The sequence below is a fragment of the Salvelinus fontinalis genome, chromosome 2, assembly GCF_029448725.1.
Source record: "Salvelinus fontinalis isolate EN_2023a chromosome 2, ASM2944872v1, whole genome shotgun sequence".
Classification (NCBI taxonomy): domain Eukaryota; kingdom Metazoa; phylum Chordata; class Actinopteri; order Salmoniformes; family Salmonidae; genus Salvelinus; species Salvelinus fontinalis.
In genome coordinates this window covers 64,063,178-64,089,518 of record NC_074666.1, presented here as the reverse complement: position 1 = coordinate 64,089,518, position 26,341 = coordinate 64,063,178, and the positions used below count along the sequence as shown (strand labels likewise).

The 26,341-nt window shown below is 42.8% G+C and overlaps 1 protein-coding gene across 3 annotated transcripts in view; it reads right to left on the bottom strand.

Moving 5' to 3' along the window:
* Positions 1-7,670: 7,670 nt before the first annotated feature.
* LOC129823229 (AP-2 complex subunit alpha-2-like) overlaps positions 7,671-26,341 on the bottom strand; it is a 53,524-nt gene continuing 34,853 nt past the window's right edge. Inside the window, exons 9-22 of one of the 3 annotated variants that reach the window (XM_055882114.1) lie at positions 23,799-23,981; positions 23,411-23,508; positions 22,869-23,100; positions 20,741-20,920; positions 18,660-18,814; positions 18,117-18,176; positions 17,509-17,580; positions 15,738-15,820; positions 14,900-14,988; positions 13,005-13,129; positions 12,730-12,846; positions 12,582-12,651; positions 12,314-12,448; positions 7,671-10,154 (exon numbers count right to left, since the gene is read on the bottom strand). In XM_055882114.1, the coding sequence (XP_055738089.1) occupies positions 10,077-10,154; positions 12,314-12,448; positions 12,582-12,651; positions 12,730-12,846; positions 13,005-13,129; positions 14,900-14,988; positions 15,738-15,820; positions 17,509-17,580; positions 18,117-18,176; positions 18,660-18,814; positions 20,741-20,920; positions 22,869-23,100; positions 23,411-23,508; positions 23,799-23,981 (1,677 nt within the window). In that variant the 3' untranslated portion in view covers positions 7,671-10,076. The remainder of the gene's footprint in view (positions 10,155-12,313; positions 12,449-12,581; positions 12,652-12,729; positions 12,847-13,004; positions 13,130-14,899; positions 14,989-15,737; positions 15,821-17,508; positions 17,581-18,116; positions 18,177-18,659; positions 18,815-20,740; positions 20,921-22,868; positions 23,101-23,410; positions 23,509-23,798; positions 23,982-26,341) is intronic. The other 2 variants (XM_055882120.1, XM_055882130.1) reach the window with 2 other exon arrangements.

Genomic DNA, 26,341 nt, shown 5'->3' with positions numbered 1-26,341 from the left:
AACAATTGAACCGCTCTCCTTGAAGTTGCTGATGATCCGATAAATGGTTGATTTAGTTGCAATCTTACTGGCAGCAATATCCTTGCCCGTGAAGCCGTTTTTGTGCAAATAATGATGACGGCACGTGTTTCCTTGCAGGTAACCATGGTCGACAGAGGAAGAACAATGATTCCAAGCACCACCCTCCTTTTGAAGCTTCCAGTGTGTTATTCGAACTCAATCAGCATGACAGAGTGATCTCCAGCCTTGTCCTCATCAACACTCACACCTGTGTTAACGAGAGAATCCCTGACATGATGTCAGCTGGTTATTTTGTGGCAGGGCTGAAATGCAGTGGACATGTTTTTGGGGGATTCAGTATGGCAAAGAGGGACTTTGCAAATAATTGCAAATCATCTGATCACTCTTCATAACATTCTGGAGTATATGCAAATTGCCATCATACAAACTGAGGCAGCAGACTTTGTTAAAATGAATATGTCATTCTCAAAAGCTTTGGCCACGACTGTACACACACATAGATTTTGTATTGTAGATATATGGTAGAGTAGTTGCCTGAGGGTACACACTTAATGTATTGTGAAAAGTGTTATGAAATGTAATGTCATGTAATATTTAAAATGGTATATAACTGCCTTGGCAGCTGCTAATAGGGATCCTAATAAATACAATTACAAATAACGTAATCATTCAATCATAGCCTATATTTAGTGACCCACAGTTGCAAGAGGGGAGAAAACTCACATAATATTGCACAACTCAAGATAAATAGGTTAACATGGGAAGTACATGGATAATTTATATTTAGTTAATGTTTTATTTCTGCATCAAGGCTGATCTTTGCTTTGCACAGGGCACACGTTTGCATGTTCACTGTAGCCTAGGAGCTGGCCTAGTTCGTCCCATTGGCACATCATGACAAGTTACTCCTCTCCCTGAAGACCTATATTCCCATTCGGGTCAAATTAAGAATAAGAAAGAATTAATCTAATCTGATCTCAATCCAGTTCTGCGTTTACCCCTGTTAACAGTTCAGGTTTATGACTGGGGGAAGATTTGCTGATCCTAAACCTGTGCTTGAAGGCCATTTTAACATGGTGTTGAATTAGGAAAATAGAAATATGACTCTAGAACTTGTCTGTTGTTGTTTTGATTATTGAGGGATAAAAACGCATGCAGGTGCCACTTTCTTCGGCGGAAGCTCGTAATATCAAATCAAATCAATTTATAAAGCCCTTTTTACATCAGCTGATATCTCAAAGTGCTGTACAGAAACCCAGCCGAAAACCCCAAACAGCAAGCAATGCAGGTGTAGAAGCACGGGGGCTAGGACAAACTCCCTAGAAAGGCCAGAACCTAGTAAGAAACCTAGAGAGGAACCAGGCTATGAGGGGTGGCCAGTCCTCTTCTGGCTTTGCCGGGTGGAGATTAACAGAACATGGCCAAGATGTTCAAATGTTCATAGGTGACCAGCAGGGTCAAATAATAATAATCACAGTGGATGCAACAGGTCAGCACCTCAGGAGTAAATGTCGGTTGGCTTTTCATAGCCGGTCATTCATAGTATCTCTACCGCTCCTGCTGTCTCTAGAGAGTTGAAAACAGCAGGTCTGGGGTCTGGGACAGGTAGCACGTCCGGTGAACAGGTCAGGATTCCATAGCCGCAGGCAGGACAGTTGAAACTGGAGCAGCAGCACGGCCAGGTGGACTGGGGACAGCAAGGAGTCATCAGGCCAGGTAGTCCTGAGGCATGGTCCTAGGGCTCAGGTCGTCCGAGAGAGAGAAAGAAAGAAAGACAGAAAGAAAGAAAGAAAGAAAGACAGAAAAGGAGAGAAAGAGAGAATTAGAGAGAGCATACTTAAATTCACACAGGACACCGGATAAGACAGGAGAAATACTCCAGATATAACAGACTGGCACTAGCCTCCTGACACATAAACTACTGCAGCATAAATACTGGAGGCTGAGACAGGAGGGGTCAGGAGACACTGTGGCCCCATCCGACGATACCCTCGGACAGGGCCAACCAGGCAGGATATAACCCCACCCACTTTGCCAAAGCACAGCCCCCACACCACGAGAGGGATATCTTCAAACACCAACTTACCATCCTGAGACAAGGCCGAGTATAGCCCACAAAGATCTCCGCCACGGCACAACCCAAGGGGGGGGCGCCAACCCAGACAGGAAGATCACGTCAATGACTCAACCCACTCAAGTGACGCACACCTCCCAGGGACGGCATGGAAGAGCACCAGTAAGCCAGTGACTCAGCCCCTGTAATAGGGTTAGAGGCAGAGAATCCCAGTGGGGAGAGGAGAACCGGCCAGGCAGAGACAACAAGGCCGGTTCATTGCTCCAGTGCCTTTCGGTTCACCTTTACACTCAATCACAGGACCCACTGAAGAGATGAGTCTTCAATAAAGACTTAAAGGTTGAGACCGAGTCTGAGTCTCTCACATGGGTAGGCAGACCATTCCATAAAAATGGAGCTCTATAGGAGAAAGCCCTTCATCCAGCTGTTTGTTTAGAAATTCTAGGGACAGTAAGGAGGCCTGCGTCTTGTGACCGTAGCGTACGTGTACGGCAGGACCAAATCGAAAGATAGGTAGGAGCAAGCCCATGTAATGCTTTATAGGTTAGCAGTAAAACCTTGAAATCAGCCCTTGCCTTAACAGGAAGCCAGTGTAGAGAGGCTAGCACTGGAGAAATATGATCACATTTTTTGTTCTAGTCAAGATTCTAGCAGCCGTGTTTAGCACTAAATTAAGTTTATTTAGTGCTTTCTCCGGGTAGCCGGAAAGTAGAGCATTGCAGTAGTCTAACCTAGAAGTGACAAAAGCATGGATACATTTTTCTGCATCATTTTTGGACAGAATTTTTCTGATTTTTGCAATGTTACGTAGATGGAAAAAAGCTGTCCTTGAAACAGTCTTAATATGTTCGTCAAAAGAGAGATCAGGGTCCAGAGTAACGTCGAGGTCCTTCACAGTTTTATTTGAAACGACTGTACAACCATGAAGATTAATTGTCAGATTTAACAGAAGATCTCTTTGTTTCTTGGGACCTAGAACAAGCATCTCTGTTTTGTCTGAGTTTAAAAGTAGAACATTTGCAGCCATCCACTTCCTTATGTCTGAAACACAGGCTTCCAGCAAGGGCAATTTTGGGGCTTCACCATGTTTTATCGAAATGTACAGCTGTGTGTCATCCGCATAGCAGTGAAAGTTAACATTATGTTTCCAAATGACATCACCAAGAGATAAAATATATAGTGAAAACAATAGTGGTCATAAAACGGAACCTTGAGGAACACCGAAATTTACAGTTGATTTGTCAGAGAACAAACCATCCACAGAGACAAACTGATATCTTTCCGACAGATAAGATCAAAACCAGGCCAGAACTTGTCCGTGTAGACCAATTTGGGTTTCCAATCTCTCCAAAAGAATGTGGTGATCGATGATATCAAAAGCAGCGCTAAGGTCTAGGAGCACGAGGACAGATGCAGAGCCTCGGTCTGACGCCATTAAAAGGTCCTTTACCACCTTCACAAGTGCAGTCTCAGTGCTATGATGGGGTCTTAAACCAGACTGAAGCGTTTCATATACATTGTCTGTTTTCAGGAAGGCAGTGAGTTTCTGCGTGACAGCTTTTAATTATTTTTTTGAGAGGAATGGGAGATTCGATATAGGCCAATAGTTCTTTATATTTTCTAGGTCAAGGTTTGGCTTTTTCAAGAGAGGCTTTATTAGTGAGTTTGGTACACATCCGGTGGATAGAGAGTCGTTTATTATGTTCAACAAAGGAGGGCCAAGCACAGGAAGCAGCTCTTTCAGTAATTTAGTTGGAATAGGGTCCAGTATGTAGCTTGAAGGTTTAGAGGCCATGATTATTTTCATCCTTGTGTCAAGAGATATAGTACTAAAACACTTGAGTGTTTCCCTTGATCCTAGGTCCTGGCAGAGTTGTGCAGACTCAGTACAACTGAGCTTTAGAGGAATATGCATATTTACAGAGTTGTCTGTAATTTTCTTTCTAATGATCATGATCTTTTCCTCAAAGAAGTTGATGAATTTATCACTGCTGAAGTGAAAGCCATCCTCTCTTGGGGAATGCTACTTTTTAGTTAGCTTTGCGACAGTATCAAAAATAAATGTTGGATTGTTCTTAATTTCCTCAATTAAGTTGTAAAAATAGGATGATCGAGCAGCAGTGAGGGCTCTTCGATACTGCACGGTACTGTCTTTCCAAGCTAGTCGGAAGACTTCCAGTTTGGTGTGGCGCCATATTCGTTCCAATTTTCTGGAAGCTTGCTTCAGAGTCCGGGTATTTTCTGCATACCAGGGAGCTAGTTTCTTATGACAAATGTTTTTTGTTTTTAGGCGTGCGACTGCATCTAGGGTATTGCGCAAGGTTAAATTGAGTTCCTCAGTTAGGTGGTTAACTGATTTTTGTCCTCTGACGTCCTTGGGTAGGCGGAGGAAGTCTGGAAGGGCATCTAGGAATCTTTGGGTTGTCCGAGAATTTATAGCACGACTTTTGATGATCCTTGGTTTGGGTCTGAGCAGATTATTTGTTGCGATTGCAAACGTAATAAAATGGTGGTCCGATAGTCCAGGATTATGAGGAAAAACATCAAGATCCACAACATTTATTCCACGGGACAAAACTAGGTCCAGAGTATGACTGTGGCAGTGAGTAGGTCCGGAGACATGTTGGACAAAAACCACTGAGTTGATGATGGCTCCGAAAGCCTTTTGGAGGCTTTTCCATGTGAATATTAAAGTCACCAAAAATTAGAATATTATCTGCCATGACTACAAGTTCCGATAGGAATTCAGGGAACTCCGTGAGGAACGCTGTATATGGCCCAGGAGGCCTGTAAACAGTAGCTATAAAAAAGTGATTGAGGAGGCTGTATAGATTTCATGACTAGAAGCTCAAAAGACGATTATTTTTTATTTTTTTTAAAATTGAAATTTGCTATCATAAATGTTAGCAACACCTCCGCCTTTGCGCGGGGGATATGGTCACTAGTGTAACCAGGAGGTGAGGCCTCATTTAACACAGTAAATTCATCAGGCTTAAACCATGTTTCAGTCAGGCCAATCACATCAAGATTATGATCAGTGATTAGTTCATTGACCATAACTACCTTGGAAGTGAGGGATCTAACATTAAGTAGCCCTATTTTGAGATGTGAGGTATCACTATCTCTTTCAATAATGTCAGGAATGGAGGAGGTCTTTATTCCAGTGAGATTGCTAAGGCAACCACCGCCATGTTTAGTTTTGCCCAACCTAAGTCGAGGCACAGACACGGTCTCAATGGGGATAGCTGAGCTGACTACACTGACTGTGCTAGTGGCAGACTCCACTAAGCTGGCAGGCTGGCTAACAGCCTGCTGCCTGGCCTGCACCCTATTTCATTGTGGCGCTAGAGCCCTGTCTATGTTCGTAGATAAGATGAGAGCACCCCTCCAGCTAGGATGGAGTCCGTCACTCCTCAACAGGCCAGGCTTGGTCCTGTTTGTGGGTGAGTCCCAGAAAGAGGGCCAATTATCTACAAATTCTATCTTTTGGGAGGTGCAGAAAACCATTTTGAACCAGCGATTGAGTTATGAGACTCTGCTGTAGAGCTCATCACTCCCCCTAACTGGCAGGGGGCCAGAGACAATTACTCGATGCCGACATCTTTCTAGCTGATTTACACGCTGAAGCTATGTTGCGCTTGGTGACCTCTGACTGTTTCATCCTAACATCGTTGGTGTCGACGTAGATAACAATAACTCTATACTCTCTACACTCGCCAGTTTTAGCTTTAGCCAGCACCATCTTCAGATTAGCCTTAACATCGGTAGCCCTGCCCCCTGGTAAAGTGTTTGATCGCTGGATGATTCGTTTTGAGTCTAATAATACGGCTAATGGAGTCGCCAATGACTAGGGTTTTCAATTTGTCAGAACTAATTCTGGGAGGCTTTGGCGTCTCAGACCCCGTAACGGGAGGAGTAGAGACCAGAGAAGGCTTGGCCTCTGACTCCGACTCGTTTCTATCGGCTGAATGAGCGACACCGGGTGAGCATTCCTACAGCATTTCCCTCCAGAAGCCATGAGGAAGTTGTCCGGCTGCGGGGACTGTGCGAGGGGATTTATACTACTATCTGTACTTACTGGTGGCACAGACGCTGTTTCATCCTTTCCTACACTGAAATTACCCTTGCCTAATGATTGCGTCTGAAGCTGGGCTTGCAGCACAGCTATCCTTGCCGTAAGGTGATCGTTCTCCTGTATATTATGAGTACAGCGACTGCAATTAGAAGGCATCATGTTAATGTTACTACTTAGCTTCGGCTGATGGAGGTCCTGACGAACCACGTCCAGATAAAGTGTCCGGAGTGGAAAAAATAGATGTGATCAGCATAACAAAGGACATCGGGAACATGTGAATAATGGGTTTGGGTGTAGGTCACTTTCCCTCCCCCTCTGACCTGTTCATAGAGGAGGATGTAATACCAAATCAGGAGTTCCTTTCTGATTAATCAGGAAAAATCACATCTCATCTCACACTAGAAGACAAAAATGTAATCTATATGTGGATCGAGGGTCGGTTTCCCAAACACTTCTCCATTGATCATGCTTTTTTAGTCAAGGACTAGGATTAATCTGGGTCCAAAAAAAGGCTCTTATGTCGAGATGACAGTGAGTATGGAATCTGTTATCTTTGCACACTTGAGCTGTGTTTACACAGGCAGCCGAATTCTGAATTGGCAAAATATCTGATCGGTCAATAATTGGGCTGCCTGTGTAAACGCTGCCTAAATGATCTGTAAAGGCCTCCTCTGTGACATACGCCCTTTCATCACTGCTTCAAAGTAATCCTCAGCCATTAGGTTGAAGGTACAGGTTGGTAACATGCAGTGTTTGGGAAGCTACTCTGAAAATATAGTTTACCAAGCTACCAATTACTTCACACTGGAAGTTAAGCTACAATAATGCTACCCTCAATAAAAATATAGTTTACTTGACTAAAGTTACTTTGAAGAAGTAGTTCACTACATCCAAACTACTTAATGAAAAAGTATCATATGTAAATCCAATATGTCAGACTACAAATTGCAGGAACAGTTCACTTTGGGGTCATATGTTAACAATGTGTTATTTAGCCAATTAAACATAAACAGTTTCAAGTGAGAGTTACGCAAGTCTGATGCCGAAAAAGGAACTTATTGCCTACTTCATCCACATCAAAATCAGAAGTGTCTAGTTCCAGTAGTTAGCTACACCGCTACATGGCAAACAAGTTAAAACACTACCTAGATTTGAATTTAGTTCAACTACCACCAAGCTACTGGAAAATATAATTTAAAGTACTAGTTGAACTACAACAGGATCTTTATTTAATGTTCAATGTTTATTCAATTATTCACATTACATCTACTACTTAGTCAATGTGATGAGTTCTTATTGATAGGACTATGCGATACATCCAACTACGGTTCTGGAGAGCTGCTGTGTGTACAGGCTTTTGCTCAAGCCCAGCACTTACACATATCAGTTTCTTGTTGCGGACGTGGAACTGTGGTGAGCTTTGGAAAGAATTTCCTCTTGACGGACATCATAATCACCATCACACACACACTTTCCCATCAAGAAAAAGAGAGCCAGTGGTAGAGTATATGGCATAGTTTTACTTTCACATTATTCAGTACAGAGTAAATTTTAAATCTAACACAGGTATCTCACAGGTTTAACACCGATACACGGGGCTGCATTAGCTAGCGGATACTGCATAGACGTGCACACACACACACACAATGATTCTACAGTTTCCACTACAATGATCAGACTGTTCCTCCAATGCTGCATGGGTTAGACGTCTAAGTGACTCCTGCTGAAACTAATATGACCATGTCTCAAAGATAATTTAGGATATTTTTATCACGTGGTACACTGACACACACACACACACACACACGTTGCCCACCCCTGATGACTCGATCCCAGTAGTTGTGATTGACAGTTGGTCTTTTGAGTTCTCTCCTCCTCCCTCTCATCTCTAAGAATGGACATGTGGGTGCGTGTGTCTGAAATGTGAGTTTACAGATAAGTGCTGTCCAGTGTCTTTGTGGTTGGTTGTGTTTTCAAAGATTACAATCAATCTTCTCCCAAGTAATACCATAAGGTAAGTATTTGTGATGTGTGTGTGCACAAGCCTGTGAGTGTTTAGAGATCAAGTTCTGAGGTACTCCTCTTTTTTCAGTCAATCCCGGTATCAAGCAGCACTCTACTCTCCAATCCCTTCCCTCTTTTCAACACGGGAAAAAAATAACATAACGAATACTAGGCCTTTGCTCTGCCTCTTCACTCTTCATGTGAACACGGACTGGCCCACCGCCCTCTAACTCCTTCCAACTACCACCTGAACTCCCCGTCAATAAAGCTTGCTCAATGCTTACTTATGCACGACATAAACATTTCATAAGCCATCGTAAAACACGCCATGTCAGCTCTCAACCAATGTTCCCTGCCTCAAGTGTCAAAAAACATTGCTAATCTGAAATAAACAGTTTTCACGACACCTTATCTGTTGTCATACTTACGGTGGTGGTAAGTAGGATTTATGACAGGTTTAAGTCAAGTATCAACCTCATCGCTGTCTGATTAACATTGTAAACAAGACCAGCTACCCTGCTACTCTCCTTCCATCTCGCTCTCCTTTTAGCTGACCCCTCTACCCTATTCGCAGGGTACACACTGCTGGCCCTACTTTCTCACACTACCTTTCACATACACACAACAGAAGCAACACAACATTACACCATTAAAGAAACATACAAAAACTTAAATAACTCCACTACTAATAAAAGGAAAGATGAGACAATAAAAAAAAAGATAAGGGGTAATTCATTACACTTTTATATATATATATATATATATATATATATATATATATATATATATATATATATATATATATATATATATATATATATATATATATATATATATTCCACAAACAGGTACAGAATCATTTGAGTTTATATATAAAGTATGGTTACAAGCCAGAAAGATGGGGTAAGTGTGAGGGGGTGGTGTGTTTATGCGTTTGTGGGGTATTGATGGACTGAGGTCTCTTGGAACCACCTAAAGTGCACTGGCCATTTCCACTGGAATTAAGCGGAACTGTAGACTTGGGAATGTGCCGGAATTCTTTTATGGAATATTATATCTCAGGGATTATACTGAGAGGCCCTTGGGATGTATAACCGGTGGGGGTCTGGGACAGCAGAGAGTGGAGAAGAGATGGGGTTGGGGTGAAGGTGGGGGTTTAGAGTGTTGTTTTGGACCTTTACACAGAAGAGTCCCATTTCTTTAGTGATTTCATTTTACCCCTCCCTCCCACTAAAGGAGAACCCTTTTCAGATACTTTACATAGACACTTAAGCATGTACAAATATACACATGTATGTGCCCACATGTGAGAGTATCTGGGTGTGTATTAAACATGAATGTGTGTATGTGTATGTAGAACTGGTCCTCCCATGCAACTCCAAGGAATAGTCTAAGGTTGAAATGTTGCGGAATCGATGCACAGAATTCCCCACCCTCCCCCATGCATCACACACGCACGGACACACACCAGCTGTCATCACAAGTCCACAAGTCCATGCTTAAATAGACAGGACGGAGAAAAACAGGACACACACACCAGCACGATTCTGAAACACAGTCATACACTTACGTTCACAGGTAAACACAGAAAAAAACAAGAATTGCAGCGCCGATGATAATAAACAGTAATAATAATAATAAGAATCGGAATTATAATCGTGACAATAGTAATAAATGTCAATGATAGGGCAGTCGTGTAAGTGGCAACGGCTGCTTTTTTTCCCTTATGTAGGTATTTTTCCTTCTCGTTGATTCTTTGTTCTTGGCAACCTCAGGATCGGGGAGTGGGGGGGATGAAGTGGGTGGGGTGAGGGGAATTGAAACGCTAGTCTCGGTGTGTCTAGAGCGTGATGATGATGATGATGGCCTGGGTCGCGTTGGGTGGGTTCTAGACTCAGGGTTTTAGAACTGTTCTGCCAGGAGGTCACAGACGCGCTGGGAGACAGTGTCCTTGCTGCTGCGCAGAGTCAGCCGGTACATCTGACAGAGAGCAGACACAGATTTAACATGGGTAAAAGTAAACACACACACACACACACACACACACACACACACACACACACACACACACACACCCTTAAACATGAATTAACATACAGGGTGGTCAGTAAAGTTCAAACCACATACTATATATACAGTGCCTTCAGAAAGCATTCATACCCCTTGACTTACTCCACATTTTGTTGTTACAGCCTGGATTCAAAATTGATTAAATATTGGTTTTTCAAACCTATCTACACACAATACCCCATAATGATTTTTTTATTTTTATGTTTGCAAATTGATAGAAAATGAAATCTCTCACATATAAATATTAACACCCCTTTGCTATGACACTCCAAATTGAGCTCAGGTGCATTCAATTCCCTTTGATCATCCTTGATGTCACTACAACTTGGTTGGAGTCCACCTGTGGCCAACTCAGTTTGGACATGACTTAGAAAGAAACACTCTATACAAGGTCCCACAGTTGACAGTGCATGTCAGAACAGAAACTATACCATGAAGTCCAAGGAACTGTCCGTAGATCTCCGAGATTGTGATGAGGTATATATCTGGGGAAGGGTATACAACTATTTCTTGGGTGTTGAAAGTTTGCAAGAGCAGTGGTCTCCAACATTGGGAAATGTAAAAAAAATATTGAACTACCCAGACTCTGACTGAGCTGGCCGTCCGACCAAACTGAGCAAGGGAGGTGACCAAGAACCCAATGACCAATCTGAAAAAACTACAGAGTTCCTTGGCTGAGATGGGAGTACCTGACAGAAGGACAATGGTCTCTACAGCACTACACCAATCTGGGCTTTATAGGAGTGGCCAGAAAGAAGCCACTCCTAAGAAAAAGGCACATGACAGCACACCTGCAGTTTGGAAAAAGGCACTTGAAATACTCAGCGCATGAGGCAAAAGATTCTGATGAGACAAAAATGTATCTCTTTGGCCTGAATGGAAAGTGTTATGTCTGGAGAAAACAGACAGATCGTCGCCCGTCTAACATCATCCCTACCGTGGCAGTATCATGCTATGCGGATGCATTTCAGCGGCATGGACTTTGAGACTGGTAAGGATAGATGGAACAACGAATGGCGCCAAATACAGGCAAATCCTTGATGAGAACCTGCTTCAAGAGTGCAAAAGATTTGAGATTGGGGCGAAGATTTACGTTCCAACAGGACAATGACCCTAAGCATTCAGAGAAAGCAACGCTGGAATGGCTTCAGAACAAGAATGTGAAATTCCTTGAGTGGCCCAACCAAAGCCTAGACTTGAATCCCATTGAAAAGCTGTGGAAAGACTTGAAGATTGCTGTTCACCGCAGCTCCCATTTAATTTAAGAACTTGAGAAAATCTGCAAGGAAGAATGGGAGAAAATCCCCAAATCCTGATGTGCAAAGCTGATGACACACCCAAGGCGACTCAAAGCTGTAATCGCTGCCAAAAGTGCTACTATAAAGTATAGACTCAGGGGTGTGAATACTTATGTAAATGAGATATTTCTGTATAATATTATTATTATTTTTTAATTTTTTAAAAATCACTTTATGATTTTATGGGGCATTGTGTGTATATATGGGTAAAAAAAAAATCCATTTTGAATTCAGGCTGTAACAATAAAATGTGGGATAAGTCAAGGGGTATGAATACTTTCTGAAGGCACTGTATATATAGGATCATCTAAAAGTTTAACACGAGACGAGGGTAGAATGGAGTTACACTGATGACACATTATCAACCTCGAGTCTAACACTGCGCACACAGAGAGAGAGACAGAGAGAGAGAGAGAAAGAGAGAGAATGTGGAGATTCAAGTGTTAAATTCTGGGGTGTCAGTGAGAAAGTGCGGAAGAATCAATGTGGAGGGAAAAGTGAATAACAAAGTGTAAAAAGGGTGTGAAAGAGAGAAGAGGGGAATGAAAAGAAAGAAAGAGAGCGAAAGAGAACACGTCCAGTTGTGTGTTACCTGCTCGCCAGGCTTGATTTGCAGCAGCACACAGAAAGACACAGACAGCAGTGAGTGATGCAATGAGAGCAGCACAGAGAAGGACAGACGGACTCTGTGTGTGTATATGCATGTACATTTGTGTGTGTGTATGCATGTACATTTGTGTGTGTGTAGTTTGTGTGTGCGCGTGCGCGTACCTGGGCCTGCGCATTGGGTTCCAGTCTCAGCAGGCAGCCGACCTGTTGGGCCTTGGTCTGGATGACTCCGGCACACACATAGTTCTCTGGGTTAGGATCCACATTCTCCAACAGGGCTGTCCCCAGGCCCAGCAACTAGAGACAAGAGGGGGGGGGGGGGGGGGGGGTGAGGGGGGAATAGGAGGGAGTAGGATGTGGTAGACATTCAGCAGGAAAGGGAATTAAATGAATATGCCTCAAGCGTGTGTGTGTGTGTGTGTGTGTCTACCTTGGCCTTGAGCACTTCTGTGTCCATGCCATGGCTGGCCTTGAAGATCTTTTGTGCTTCTTGCTGGGGCCTGAAAAGAGAAGAAAAGTCAGACACACACACACAACCCCCTTACATGCTCGCACCCAACACACACAATCTCACTCACTGGCTGAGTTGTTTCCAGCGCTGGAAGAAGTCTGCGGCGGCCATCTCTGTGGGTTGGAAGAACTTGTTGATGGTGACAGGCAGCTTGAGAGAGATGTTCTGCAGGGCTCCCCCATACCTGAGAGGAACATACACACCTTTATAAATTGAAGACGACAAAACGTGTGTGTGTGTGTGTGTGTATGTTTGGGATACTCCTGATCTTGCGTGCGTGATTGCGAGGTGTTTGTATTGTATGTCCTGTGTAATAATCTGGGTGCGTATGCGCGCGTGTACCTGAACTTGATGTTGAGCAGCGGCGCATCAATAAAGTCAGTCAGACACTCGATGTTGATGACCTGCTGCACCTGTGCTCCTCCCTCCACTAGGGGTTCCACTGTTTTGGTCTGCACGTTGAGCTGTGGAAAAGCCAGTCAAGGAGAGGAACAGAGCCAGGACTAGAGACCACACAGGGGGGACTGCATATTGAATATAGCTATGTGTGTTAAATACATGCAAGTATAGCCTGCAACCCAACGGACACACATAGTGTTGCACAGTATACGGAAACTTTGATACTAGAACATGAAAAACGGTTCAGTACAAGAATATGTTACTTGACTGGTTAAAGAGACAGCTTATTTTATAAAAAGATGCGCTACTTCTATGCAAATGTTGTTGATCAGTACCATAAAATAAGTCCCAAATGTAAGGGAAACAGATTGTTTATCATCTGTAGCCTCATGAAATCGGCCAAAACAAACTCGACAGCTCAATGCATGCACACACTCATATTGAATACGCATTCCCCTGTATTGTGAATAGGCTACATCATGATTTATCCAGTTTATCAATCGAGATTTACCATTCAAATAAATTATTACCATTATGTTGATAGAAGGGGGGGGGGGGGATAGGAGGGAGTAGGATTGGTAAAAACAAAGTCACATTTATTGTATGATTGTGTAATTGATTCATTAAAAGGGGAATGAAAACACTTCGTAAAGCTATTCAAAGAGATCCACTAATACTAAACATCTGCATTTAACACGGAAACATCTCTATTGTTAGGATTTTGATCTTGAACAACGTTTATTAGAGGTATGGGTAGGCCTAGGGCTGTGGCAGTCATGATATTTTGTCAGACGGTGATTGTCAAGCAAAGAACTGCCGGTCTCATGGTAATTGACACCTTCAGCACGAAAAATCTCAAATTTGGACTCATCAGACCAATGGACAGATTTCCACCGGTCTAATGTTCATTGCTTGTGTTTCTTGGTCCAAGAAAGTCTCTTCTTCTTATTGGCGTCCTTTAGTAGTGGTTTCTTTGCAGCAATTCGACCACGAAGGCCTGATTCACGCAGTCTCCTCTGAACAGTTGATGTTGAGATGTGTCTGTTACGTGAACTCTGTGAAGCATTTATTTGGGCTGCAATTTCAGAGGCAGTTAATTCTAATGAATTTATCCTCTACATTTTCCAGATTGGCTGACCTTCATGTCTTAAAGTAATAATGGACTGTCATTTGTCTTTGCTTATTTGAGCTGTTCTTGCCATAATATGGACTTGGTCTTTTACCAAATAGGGCTATCTTCTGTATCCCACCCCTACCTTGTCACAACACAAATGATTGGCTCAAACACATGAAGGAAAGAAATTCCTCAAATTAACTTTTTACAAGGCACAACTGTTAATTGAAAAGCATTCCAGGTGACTACCTCGTAAAGCTGGCCAGTAAATTCAGGAATTCTTGCCAGTGATGCAACAAAAATGCCAATATGGCGATTTACAGTTACAGTTACCTGGTGTTCTAAAGCCTATTGTTTCCATTCCCCTTTAATGCATACATGTCTGTCTCTGAAAAATGTTGACGTAAAAAAATAAAAATGTAATGATATTGATGTTAAAATTTGTCCCCGTTACTGAATAGAGCAGTAGCAGAGTTCATCTGTCTGGATCAACTGCCATTTTGTGACTTTGGCTAATATGCCTTCTTTTTTTAGCTGTGGTATCATTTTGGTATCGAGTATTGTGATGGTATCGCGTATTGTGATACTAAACCTGGTATCAGTATCTAAGTCAAAATTATGCTATCGTGACAACATTAACACATAGTGTGCAAGATAGGTGTGTGTGTGTGTGTGTGTGCCAGTGTGTGTGTGAGAACAGAAAGTGAATGCATTGAAGGATATGAGACTGCAGCTCCCCTGGGCAGCTGACTGTGGTGCTAAAGCTGACAAACTGCACCGAGGTCTTATTGCCATAGAACAGATACATCCTCCCTAGAGAAAACAAAACACACACACACACACACACACACACACACACACACACACACACACACACACACACACACACACACACACACACACACACACACACACACACACACACACACACACACACACGTTAGAAGATATTATGTCAAGTGGACACATTTAGGTGACATTTCCAAAATAACACATACATGTTAAAATGCATTATGTATTGTTATGTATACTCCCTTATTCAGGCTATAATGCAGCATTACACACCAACTCGTTCCAGTTTATAATGCATTATAATTCATAATTCTTCATACCTACAGTACAACATGTATGGATAGTCGTTAACCCACCCATCCCATCAGTAAAAGCACTATACACACACAGTAGCCAAGTTATGCATTATGCTCACTCACCCACTGAAGCGTAGCTTACCACTGAATAAAACATTCTGTATACTAAAATGGACATGACAAAGCTAGGATGCGAACACAAATACTAAATGACGCCATCTATTACATTCTGTGCACGCTCAGACGTACTTAGCAAAGCTATAGAATAGTACAGACATCAGTTCAATAAGGTTACAGCATATAGGCTAATGTGTTTCACATAGGACTGATCTGCATGAAAAGGGTTAATACTTCAAGGGAAGAATCCTAACTTGAAACCCACACATAATGCAATCTCCCAGAACTCACATCAATGTGACAAATGTGACTTAGGATTCAAGCATCTCCCCGCATTGTCTCGTAGGCCAAACTCACCCAGGTTCTGGCGGTACTCAGACTTGATGCCAATCTGAAGCAGCTGGTTCTCAAACAACACACCGTTGTTCTTACACACAAATCTGACAAGAGAGAGAGAGGGAGAAAGTGAGTGTGTGAGCGCGTGCGTGAGGGAGAATGAAAGTGTTAGGATTTATCATCATGTATCATTAGCTGTTTATAAAATGTCAATCATGTGGTGGTACATACACTACCTATAAGTTACTGTAACTCTTCCGTCAGGCCATCCTATCGCAATATCAATTCACTTTGCAGGCAAACATATACAGTTGAAGTCGGAAGTTTACATACACCTTAGCCAAATACATTGAAACTCAGTTTTTCACAATTCCTGACATTTAATCCTAGTAAAGATTCCCTGTCTTAGGTCAGGTAGGATCTCCACTTTATTTTAAGAATGTGAAATGTCAGAATAATAGTAGAGAGAATTATTTATTTCAGCTTTTATTTCTTTCATCACATTCCCAGTGGGTAAGAAGTTTACATACACTTAATTAGTATTTGGTAACATTTGCCTTTAAATTGTTTAACTTGGGTCAAACGTTTCGGGTAGCCTTCCACAATAAGTTGGGTGAATTTTGGCCCATTCCTCCTGACAGAGCTGGTGTAACTGAGTCAGGTTTTTAGGCCTCCTTTGCTCGCACACACTTTTTCCGTTCTGCACACAGATGCTGCCACCCCCGTGATTCTTGGTTGGGATGGTGTTCTTCAGCTTGCAAGCATCCCCCTTTTTCCTCCAAACATAATGATGGTCATTATAGCCAAACAGTTCTATTTTTGTTTCATCAGACCAGAGGACATTTCTCCAAAAAGTACGATCTTTGTCCCCATGTGCAGTTGCGAACCGTAGTCTGGCTTTTTTATGGCGTTTTTGGAGCAGTGGGTTTTTCCTTGCTGAGCGGCCTTTCAGGTTATGTCGATATAGGACTCGTTTTACTGTGGATATAGATACTTTTGCACCTGTTTCCTCCAGCATCTTCACAAGGTCCTTTGCTGTTGTTCTGGGATTGATTTGCACTTTTGGCACCAAAGTACGTTAATCTCTAGGAGACAGAACGCATCTCCTTCCTGAGCGGTATGACGGATGCGTGGTCCCATGGTGTTTATACTTGCGCACTACTGTTTGTACAGATGAACGTGGTACCTTCAGGCATTTGGAAATTGCTCCCAAGGATGAACCAGACTTGTGGAGGTCTACAATTTTTTTTCTGAGGTCTTGGCTGATTTCTTTTGATTTTCCCATGATGTCAAGCAAAGAGGCACTGCTTATCAGCTTCTAAAGCCATGACATCATTTTCTGAAATTTTCCAAGCTGTTTAAAGGCACAGTCAACTTAGTGTATGTAAACTTCTGACCCACTGGAATTGTGATACAGTGAATTATAAATTAAATAATCTGTAAACAATTTTTGGAAAGATTACTTGTGTCATGCACGAAGTAGATGTCCTAACCGACTTGCCAAAACTATAGTTTGTTAACAAGAAATTTGTGGAGTGGTTGAAAAACGAGTTTTAATTGACTCCAACCTTAGTGTATGTAAACTTCCGACTTCAACTGTAGATGTATCTTACCACACGTGAATGACTCAACATAACAGATGTCATTGACATCTACACAGTTTATGTTTTTTTGTCAATCCAGTAGATTGTTAGATACCTTTGCTCAAGAGTGATAGAACCAAAAACAAGGTAGCCCCGCCGGAAAGAGAGAGATAGGGAGAAAAGAGGAGCGAGCGAGCTAAAGCTCTTACTTGTTGAGAAGCTCGTCTGACTCGGGCAGAGGAGGGGCAGGATCCTCAGAGGCCGCAGAAGGGGGAGCAGAGCTGAGAGGAGGAAGGAGGGATGGAGAAAGGATGAATAAGGAAAGGTGAATGACAGCACCAACAGAAAATACGGGGGGTGTGAGAGAATGTAAAATGTGTTTGAAGGGGACAAAATGAATTACAGATAGAAAAAGGAATAAAGAGAGAGGGAGGAAGAGAGAGACCCAAAGCAGTGAGGCATGACAAACAAAATGGAGGAGGAAGAAGAGAAAAAGCAGAGGTGGGTTAGTATGAGCACTTAGATCCAATTCACCAAAACTGACAGCATTAATATAAACAATGAGAAGTATTTTGCTGGTAAAAAAAAAGAAAAGTGTGGTACATGTATGTTTGAAGAAGCACAAAGCATAGGTAGGCTACAATAACATAATCCAACAACCCACATGCAATAGAGGGTATATGTGTCCATGTGACTAGTCTAAGGTTGAGATGCCCATGCAGCCTCCCTAAATAGCTTTAGTTTAGATAAGAACGACAGTGTTCATGTGTGTTTGGGTGCAACATGACAGTCAGCCATCTTATTACTGGCCCCTTACTCCGAGTCACCAGGACCCTCCACCAATGGGGAGTCAGAGGCCTCGGGAGCGTGAAGAGCGCTGCCAATGTCCAATCACAATCGAAGACAAGAGACACACAATCACGCACATTATCGGACCAAGCGCGCACACACACACGCACGCACACATGCACGCAAAAACACAGAGTGGGAAATAGAAAAAGGGAAGGAGAGAAAGTAAGAAAAGAGAAAGACAGTCACATACACAGCAAGATAAAAAGAGAACAGACAAGATTACACATATAAGACACAGAAGAAACAAGAAGAATGACTGATAGAAAGACCAAGACAGAGGACCCGCACATATCACAGACGGCAAGCACCACAAGAATAAAACAACAACGCTCATTTTCAAGAGCTAGCTTCATATTCTACTACAGTGCATCGGGATAACTACGAAACATAACCACACCAAACATCAAGTTGCCACTAATCTAAGGTCAGCTTTGAATTTCTCCCCCACAGAGAGGGGGGGGGGGGGGGTAATCTATGGGAGTCTTCTAGTCACAGGGTGAACATTCACCTCAGGAAGCCGTCGTCGTTCACGCCGGCAGAGGAGGCTGCAGGCCCTGCCTCTGAAAACACATCAACCAATAGGCTGCCTGCACTGGGAGCGGCCCCACTAACGGGAGCGGCCGAACGAAGGCCAAGCAGATCCGCTGAAGGGGATGGGGTGGACTGGAAGACAAAGAGAAAGATGGACAGAGAACAGAGGGAGAGAGAACAGAGGGAGAGAGAAAACAGAGGGAGAGAGAGAGAGCGAGAGAAACAACAACTGTATAATAGCAGTGCTTTGAGAATATATTGCTCAATATTAAACTAAATCCATTACAGTGATTGTTTTTTCTAAAGCGATCGCCATCTCTTTCAACTGCTGCCAGTTTTTGAATGCAAGTGATTTATGTCATTGTGCTGCGTCTTGAAATTGCTACAAACTTATTTTCCCTTCGTAGAACAAAGATGACAAGGGCGAGGGGGTCTACTAAGCTATCTTTTAAGATGGTCAAAGAAAGGATCATTTAGCTATTTGATTTTTAATTTTAGGACCCCTTTAGGTATAATTATTATTTTAAATTATTTTTATGAAACATTGAGTTTGGCCTTACTGCTATTAGCCCATAGAAACACATTGAATAACAGATTAATGCATGTAAACAAAAAAAAACATCAAAAAGGAAGTTTGTTTAAAAGTGTCTGTCTTGTATCTGAGAGATAGGTGGACACCTGCTTGTTGAACATCTCATTCCAAAATCATGGGCATTAATATGGAGTTGCCCCCCCCCCCCCCTTTGCTACAGCCTCCACTCTGCTGAGAAGGCTTTCCACTAGATGTTGGAATATTGCTGCGAGGACTTGCTTCCATTCAGCCACAAAAGCATTAGTGAGGTCGGGCACTGATGTTGGGCAATTCGGCCTGGCAATTCATCCCAAAGCTGTTTGATGGGGTTGAGGTCAGGCCTGTCAAGTTCTTCCACACCGATCCCAACAAACTATTTCTGTATGGACCTTGCTTTGTGCAAGGGGGTACTGTCATGCTGAAACAGGAAAGGGCCTTGCCCAAACTGTTGCCACAAAGTTGGAAGCACAGAATCATCTAGAATGTTAATGTATGCTGTAGCGTTAAGATTTCCCTTCACTGGAACTAAGGGGCCTAGCCTGAACCATGAAAAACAGCCCAGACCATTATTCCACCTCCAACAAACTTTACAGTTGGCACTATACAGTCCGGCAGGTAGCGCTCTACTGGCATCCGCCAAACCCAGATTAGTCCGTCGGACTGCCAGATGGTGAAGCCTGATTCATCACTCCAGAGAACGTGTTTCCACCGCTCCAGAGTCCAATGGCGCAGATTTTTACACAACTCCAGCCGACGCTTGGCATTGCACATGATGATCTTAGGTTTGTGTGCGGTTGCTTGGCCATGGAAACCCATTTCATGAAGCTCCCGACGAACAGTTATTGTGCTGACGTTGCTTTCAGAGGCAGTTTGGAACCGGGAAGTGAGTGTTGCAACCGAGGGCTGACGATTTGTTAGAATTTTTTGGGGACGAACTGACTTGGAAAGGTGGCATCCTATGCCGGTGCCACGTTGAAAGTCACTGAGCTCTTCAGTAAGGCCACTCTACTGACAATGTGTGTCTATGGAGATTGCATGGCTGTGTGCTCGATTTTATACACCTGTCAGCAAAGGGTGTGGCTGAAATAGCCGAATCTACTAATTTGAAGGAGTGTCCACATACTTTTGTATATATAGTGTATAAGAAAGATCTGGATTTAGTATTTATTTATTTTGACCCATATTTAAGTCTCATCTTTCCGTAGTGGTTCGGACGCTACAGATGTTTTCGGGGTGTCTCATGCTCTGACAAACACCGCTGTAGCTTGGCCACCTTCCACTGCAGAAGGCCGCCATTGGCGGATGCAGTGGATTGAGACACAGCCCATGCAAAAAACAGACGGATTTTGATCGGGATTTTTTTTTTAATGCTAATTAGATTTCCAGAGAGTGCGCAGACATCAACTCTAGGGGTTTAATGCACTTTTTTTTGTAGAGAATAGGAGCCATTAAGGATGTAGATAGAGTATATTGAATTGGATGCTCACAGCGTTAGAGGCTGCAATGGCAGCTTCGCCCCCCCTGTCCCCTCCACCGTTGAGCTCTCCTCTCTCCTTGCCGTCCTCCAGCTCTACCGACACGGCACCCGGACCCTTCTTCTTCTTCAGCTTGGCCAAGATGGATGACTCCCTCTCTGGGAAGGGAGGCATCTCCTCCAGCACAGTAGCCTGAAGAGGGGGAAGGAGGGAGAGGAAGAGGGGAAGGAGAGAAAGGGAGAGAGAGGAGGAAGGAGAGACAACATTCTTTGACCAGGCAAGTAAATAAACAAGGCTAATGGTAGCTGTTGTTATGTGGTTACAGTTATGACAATGTGACTAAACCAGTCACAGTTATGGTTTACATTTGGAACACCACCACAGCTGAACACTGCAAGGTTATATTGTTGCTGCTCTGTGGCCTGCAGTCAAATCGAAATGTATTCTACAGTGCCTTCAGAAAGTATTCATAACCATTGACTTTCTCCACATTTTGTTGTGTTACAGCAACATTTTTACAAAATGTATTAAAAGTGAAAAGCTGAAATAACTTGAGTCAATAAGTAGTCATACCTTTTGTTATGGCAAGCGTAATTAAGTTCAGGAGTAAAAATGTGCTTAACAAGTCACATAATAAATTGCAAGGACTCACTCTGTGTGCAATAATTGTGTTTAACAAGATTTTTTGAATGACTATCTCATCTTTGTAACCCACATATTTATCTCCAAGGTCCCTCAGTCGAGTAGTGAATTTCAAACCCAGATTCAACCACAGAGACCAGGTAGTTTTTCCAATACCTCGCAAAGAAGGGCACCTATTGGTAGATCTTTAAAAAGCAGACATTAAATAAATGCATTCTGTTTGCAACAACGCACTAAAATAATACTGCAAAAAATGTGGCAAACCTATAAACTTTTTATATAGAATACCAAGTGTTTTTTGGGGGGTAAAATCCAATACAACACATTACGGGTACCACTCTCCATATACCACCCTCCATATAGGGATAGTAGTGGCTGCATCATGTCATGGGTATGCGCTTGTAATCATTAAGAACTGAGTTTTTCAGGATTAAAAAAGAAACGGAATGGAGCTAAGCACAGGCAAAATCAAAGAAGAAAACCTGTTTCAGTCTGCTTTCCAGTTCCACCTGACAGGACAATAACCTAAAACACAAGGCCAAATCTACTCTAGAGTTGCTTACCAAGAAGACAATGGCCGAGTTACAGTTTTGACTTAAATCTGTTTGAAAATCTATGACGAGACTTGTAAATGACTGTCAAGCAATGATCAACAACCAATTTGACAGAGCTTGAAGAATTTTGAAAAGAATACTAGGCAAATATTGTACAATCCAGGAGTGAAAATATCTTACAGACATACGCAGAAAGGCTCACAGCTGTAATCGCTGCCAAAGGTGATTCTAAAATGTATTGACTCAGGGGTGTGAATTTGCAAAGAATGTTTTCACATTGTCATTATGGGGTATTGTGTGTAAATGTGTGAGAAAATCAATTTTGAATTCAGGCTGTAACAACAAAATGCGGAATAAGTGAAGGGCCATGAATACCTTCCGAAGGCACTGTAAGTGCATTTAAAATGCCAACATAATTTGCAGTAAACAATAAAAAGTGAAATTGATCAGTAAAATAACAAAAACACATGCAGAGCTGTGGTAGCCTGACGCCTCACACTAAATTCTTCCTCTGTTCGCTACATAGTCTGAAACTGCTGTAGAAGTCGTATGACTTTAAAATGAAGCCCGTTGTACAAAACAAATTTATCAGCGATTGGATAGTGTAACAAATCTAACCAATCAGAGTATCAAAGTTGATAACGACATCTTGTAGACCGGCTCTGGCCCAACCCATCAGTTTCTGGGACCAATCAGAACGGTAAGAATGTATTCACATTCTAGAAATCGTCGGGGAGAGTGGCAAATCCAGACTCATTGTGGAAAAGAAACGCCAGTTGGTCAGAGCGATATGGAGGGGTAGCCAGGCAAGAGCTGTGTGTGCAGTGGTAACACTCCCTGGCACAGTCACATATACGTCTCTCCACTGGAGACCAGGGTTCAATCCCCGTGCCCACCCTTCCAAACTGTCTCAATAAACCTGTCTCAAAATCCCCAGTCCTCACCAGGACGTCGGTGCTGGCGATGGAGGAGAGCTTGAGGTACTCCACGGCCCTCTGCTGCAGCTCCACGTCAGAGTTCCTGATCTGGCTGTCGGAGCGAAGCACCTCCTGGATGGTGGCCTTGGTCTCTGGGAACAGGTTGATGAACTTGATGTAAGCGGAGAGCAGCAGGGCGCGCGTGGGCACCGAACACAGGTGGAACTTAGAGTGGAGCAGGTTGAACTGGACCAGAGGGCTGGAGAGAGGGATGAGAAAGAGGGAGGAGTGAGAGAGAGAGAGAGAGAGAGCGAGAGAGAGCGAGAGAGAGAGAGAGAGAGAGCGAGAGAGTACAGTGAAAGTGAGAAGAGCGGTAAAGAGTTAAAAATGATAGTGTGAAGAGAGGATGAGAATGGAGAAGAGGAGGATGGAGAGAGAAGGATGACAAAAAGGTAGAAACATAAAAAGAAAAGGGAAAAACCTAATTAATACATCAGAAAATAAGAGCAGCCGCTTATTTGTGTGCGTCTCAGGTTGATGTCATTGATGTGGGAGAGGCCACCACTCACCTGGAGCGGGGGTCCCCGGCAATGAGGTTTCCAAACTCTCCCAGGATGTACCCCCCCACCTTCACCATGTTCTCATGACAGGCTGGGGCCTGTAGAGCCTGGAGAGGGGGAGAGTTAAAAACGTAAGTAATTTGAACAGATTTTACGATAGCCAAATGCTATGGGTCTTCAGAGCCGTGTTCATTAGGCAACAAACAAAAACAAATTACTCAAACAGGGAGGACTTCATTAATATATATATATAAAAAAGGTTTTGATTTCCTTTGCAATAGTTTAAAAAAAGTTTTCACCCTAATGTACTCAACCAGGGAATATGATTGAGGAATTTCCAGGTTGAGACAAAAAGAGCACATTGGATCCAGACGTATCCGGCTTGGGCAGCCCCTACCTCGAAGACGGTCTTGGCGGCGTAGCCCTGCACATCGTCGCGGTTGATGACAATCTGGATGACGCGGTACCACACCTCCTCACTGACGTAGTCCCCGGCAATGCGGATGAGGTTAAGGATGGTGTCAACATACCATGAGTAGTCCACCGCATACTTCTCTGCCAGGATGGCCACCTTCAACACCTGGGAGAGAAGGGAGCAGAGACGTTACACCAGGGGTTCTCAAACTTTGTTGGCCCACGACTCCATATTGATATCTGAAAATTCTCGCAGCCCCACCCACCCATGTGATTTTTAAAAAGTTTTATTAACAGCCAAGTTTCCGTTTTTATTTGGAACTATGGCAGTCAATTGAAAAACATTCCAACAGTATTTGATTGTCTTCTCAACTCACCATCACACTTTTAATGTAGAGCAGTCAATTGCAAATTAGTCTGACAAAATGCATCTCATATCACCACCACATGAGATGGGTGTGCTTGTTTGTATTTGTATTTATTATGGATCCCCATTAGTTGGCTTCCATTAAAGAAGACCGTCTGTGTTACATGTCGCGTCGGAGCTTCTCAAAGTCAAGGGGCGTGGTCGACAGTGTGCACCTCATCTCTGCTTTCACATCCAACCTGGATCGATATTTGGTTTTAATGCAGACGAGAGCACTCAATCCAGCTTCACACAGATATGAGCTGGCGAAGGGTAGTCTACCATGAGTTTTATGGTGCTTTCAAGACAACTGGGAACTCGGATCATGACGTCAGTGATCTTTAGGTCGGAAAGTCCGAGCTCTAGAAAGAGGCACGAATTCCCGAGTTGGTTGACCGTTCAAAACTATTTTTCCCCAGTCAGTGCATCCCAAAGTGCTCTTCCAAGCTTTGGAGGTGAGCAGTCATCACTTGTGTGGGACACTTACTCATGCTGTTATTTTATTTTCATTACACAGAAAGTCAACCAAGTCTGTTTCTTTTACATCCATTGTGAAAGACAACAGTTCCTTCTCTCAATGCGAAAAATCTTTCTAACTCTTTCCCTCGATAACCACCAAGACTTGGTGTGAAATTGAACACTGTCATGCACTGATCACATATTTCCACATAGTTTTGCGAACAGGAGTGCAGGCATTCGATATGGTTTGATGTAGTTTACAATCAAAGTTACCTGCTACAGTATATCTCAGAGATCTGTGCTTAGCTCTTCTGCCGCCATTTGCGCTCAGTGTATCATACAATGTGTTCATAAGGCAGAAGGAGACACATTACTAACTAGAGTGCAGAGGCCTGCCCCCTGTTCCCTGATAGATGGAGCCCCATCTGTGCAAAAGCTCACCATTCGATCCCATAGGGAATCTGTTTTTGGTAAAAAAACCCACGCAGCACATTGAACATCCCCTATGCTGTTTCATGCTTGGGAATTGAGACAGAAAAATATGTCCTTGTGAATAGCACCCCATGAAATGTATAGCGAACCAAAGTCAATGCATGGGCATCTCGGCCCTCACAGCTAAAGTCCATTTGGAAAGCATAAGCTTGGTAGTTTGAGTCGTTCAGTCAGACTTTCCTCTTGATTGCTAGCAATAGCATAAATTCTTCATTTAACAGTGTTATCTGACAAAGGTATTGATGTGAGTTTCTGTGCCTCCCCATACACTGTTTTTACTATATCAATTACGGACGGTACAGTTGAAGTCGGAAGTTTACATACACTTAGGTTGGAGTCAATTAAAACTCGTTTTTCAACCACTCCACAAATTTCTTGTTAACAAGTCAGTTAGGACATCTACTTTGGGCATGACAAGTCATTTTTCAAACAATTGTTTACAGAGAGATTATTTCAATTAATCACAATTCCAGTGGGTCAGAATTTTACATACACTAAGTTGACTGTGCCTATAAACAGTTTGGAAAATTCCAGAAAATTATGTCATGGCTTTAGAAGCTTCTGATAGGCTAATTGACATCATTTGAGTCAATTGAAGGTGTACCTGTGGATGTATTTCAAGGCATACTACTGTCAAACTCAGTACCTCTTTGCTTGACATCATGGGAAAATCAAAATAAATCAGCCAAGACCTAAGAATTTTTTTTATAGAACTCCACAAGTCTGGTTCATACTTGGGAGCAATTTACAAACGCCTGAAGGTACCACGTTCATCTGTACAAACAATAGTACTCAAGTATAAACACCATGGGACCATGCAGCCGTCATACCGCTCAGGAAGGAGACGCGTTCTGTCTCCTAGAGATGAACATACTTTGGTGCGAAAAATGCAAATCAATCCCTGAACAACAGCAAAGGACCTTGTGAAGATGCTGGAGGAAACAGGTACAAAAGTATCTATATCCACAGTAAAACGAGTCCTAAATCGACATAACCCGAAAGGCCGCTCAGCAAGGAAGAAGCCATTGCTCCAAAACCGCCATAAAAAAGCCAGACTACGGTTTGCAACATGGGGACAAAAATCATACTTTTTGGAGAAATGTCCTCTAGTTTGATGAAACAAAAATAGAACTGCTTGGCCATAATGATCATCGTTATGTTTGGAAGAA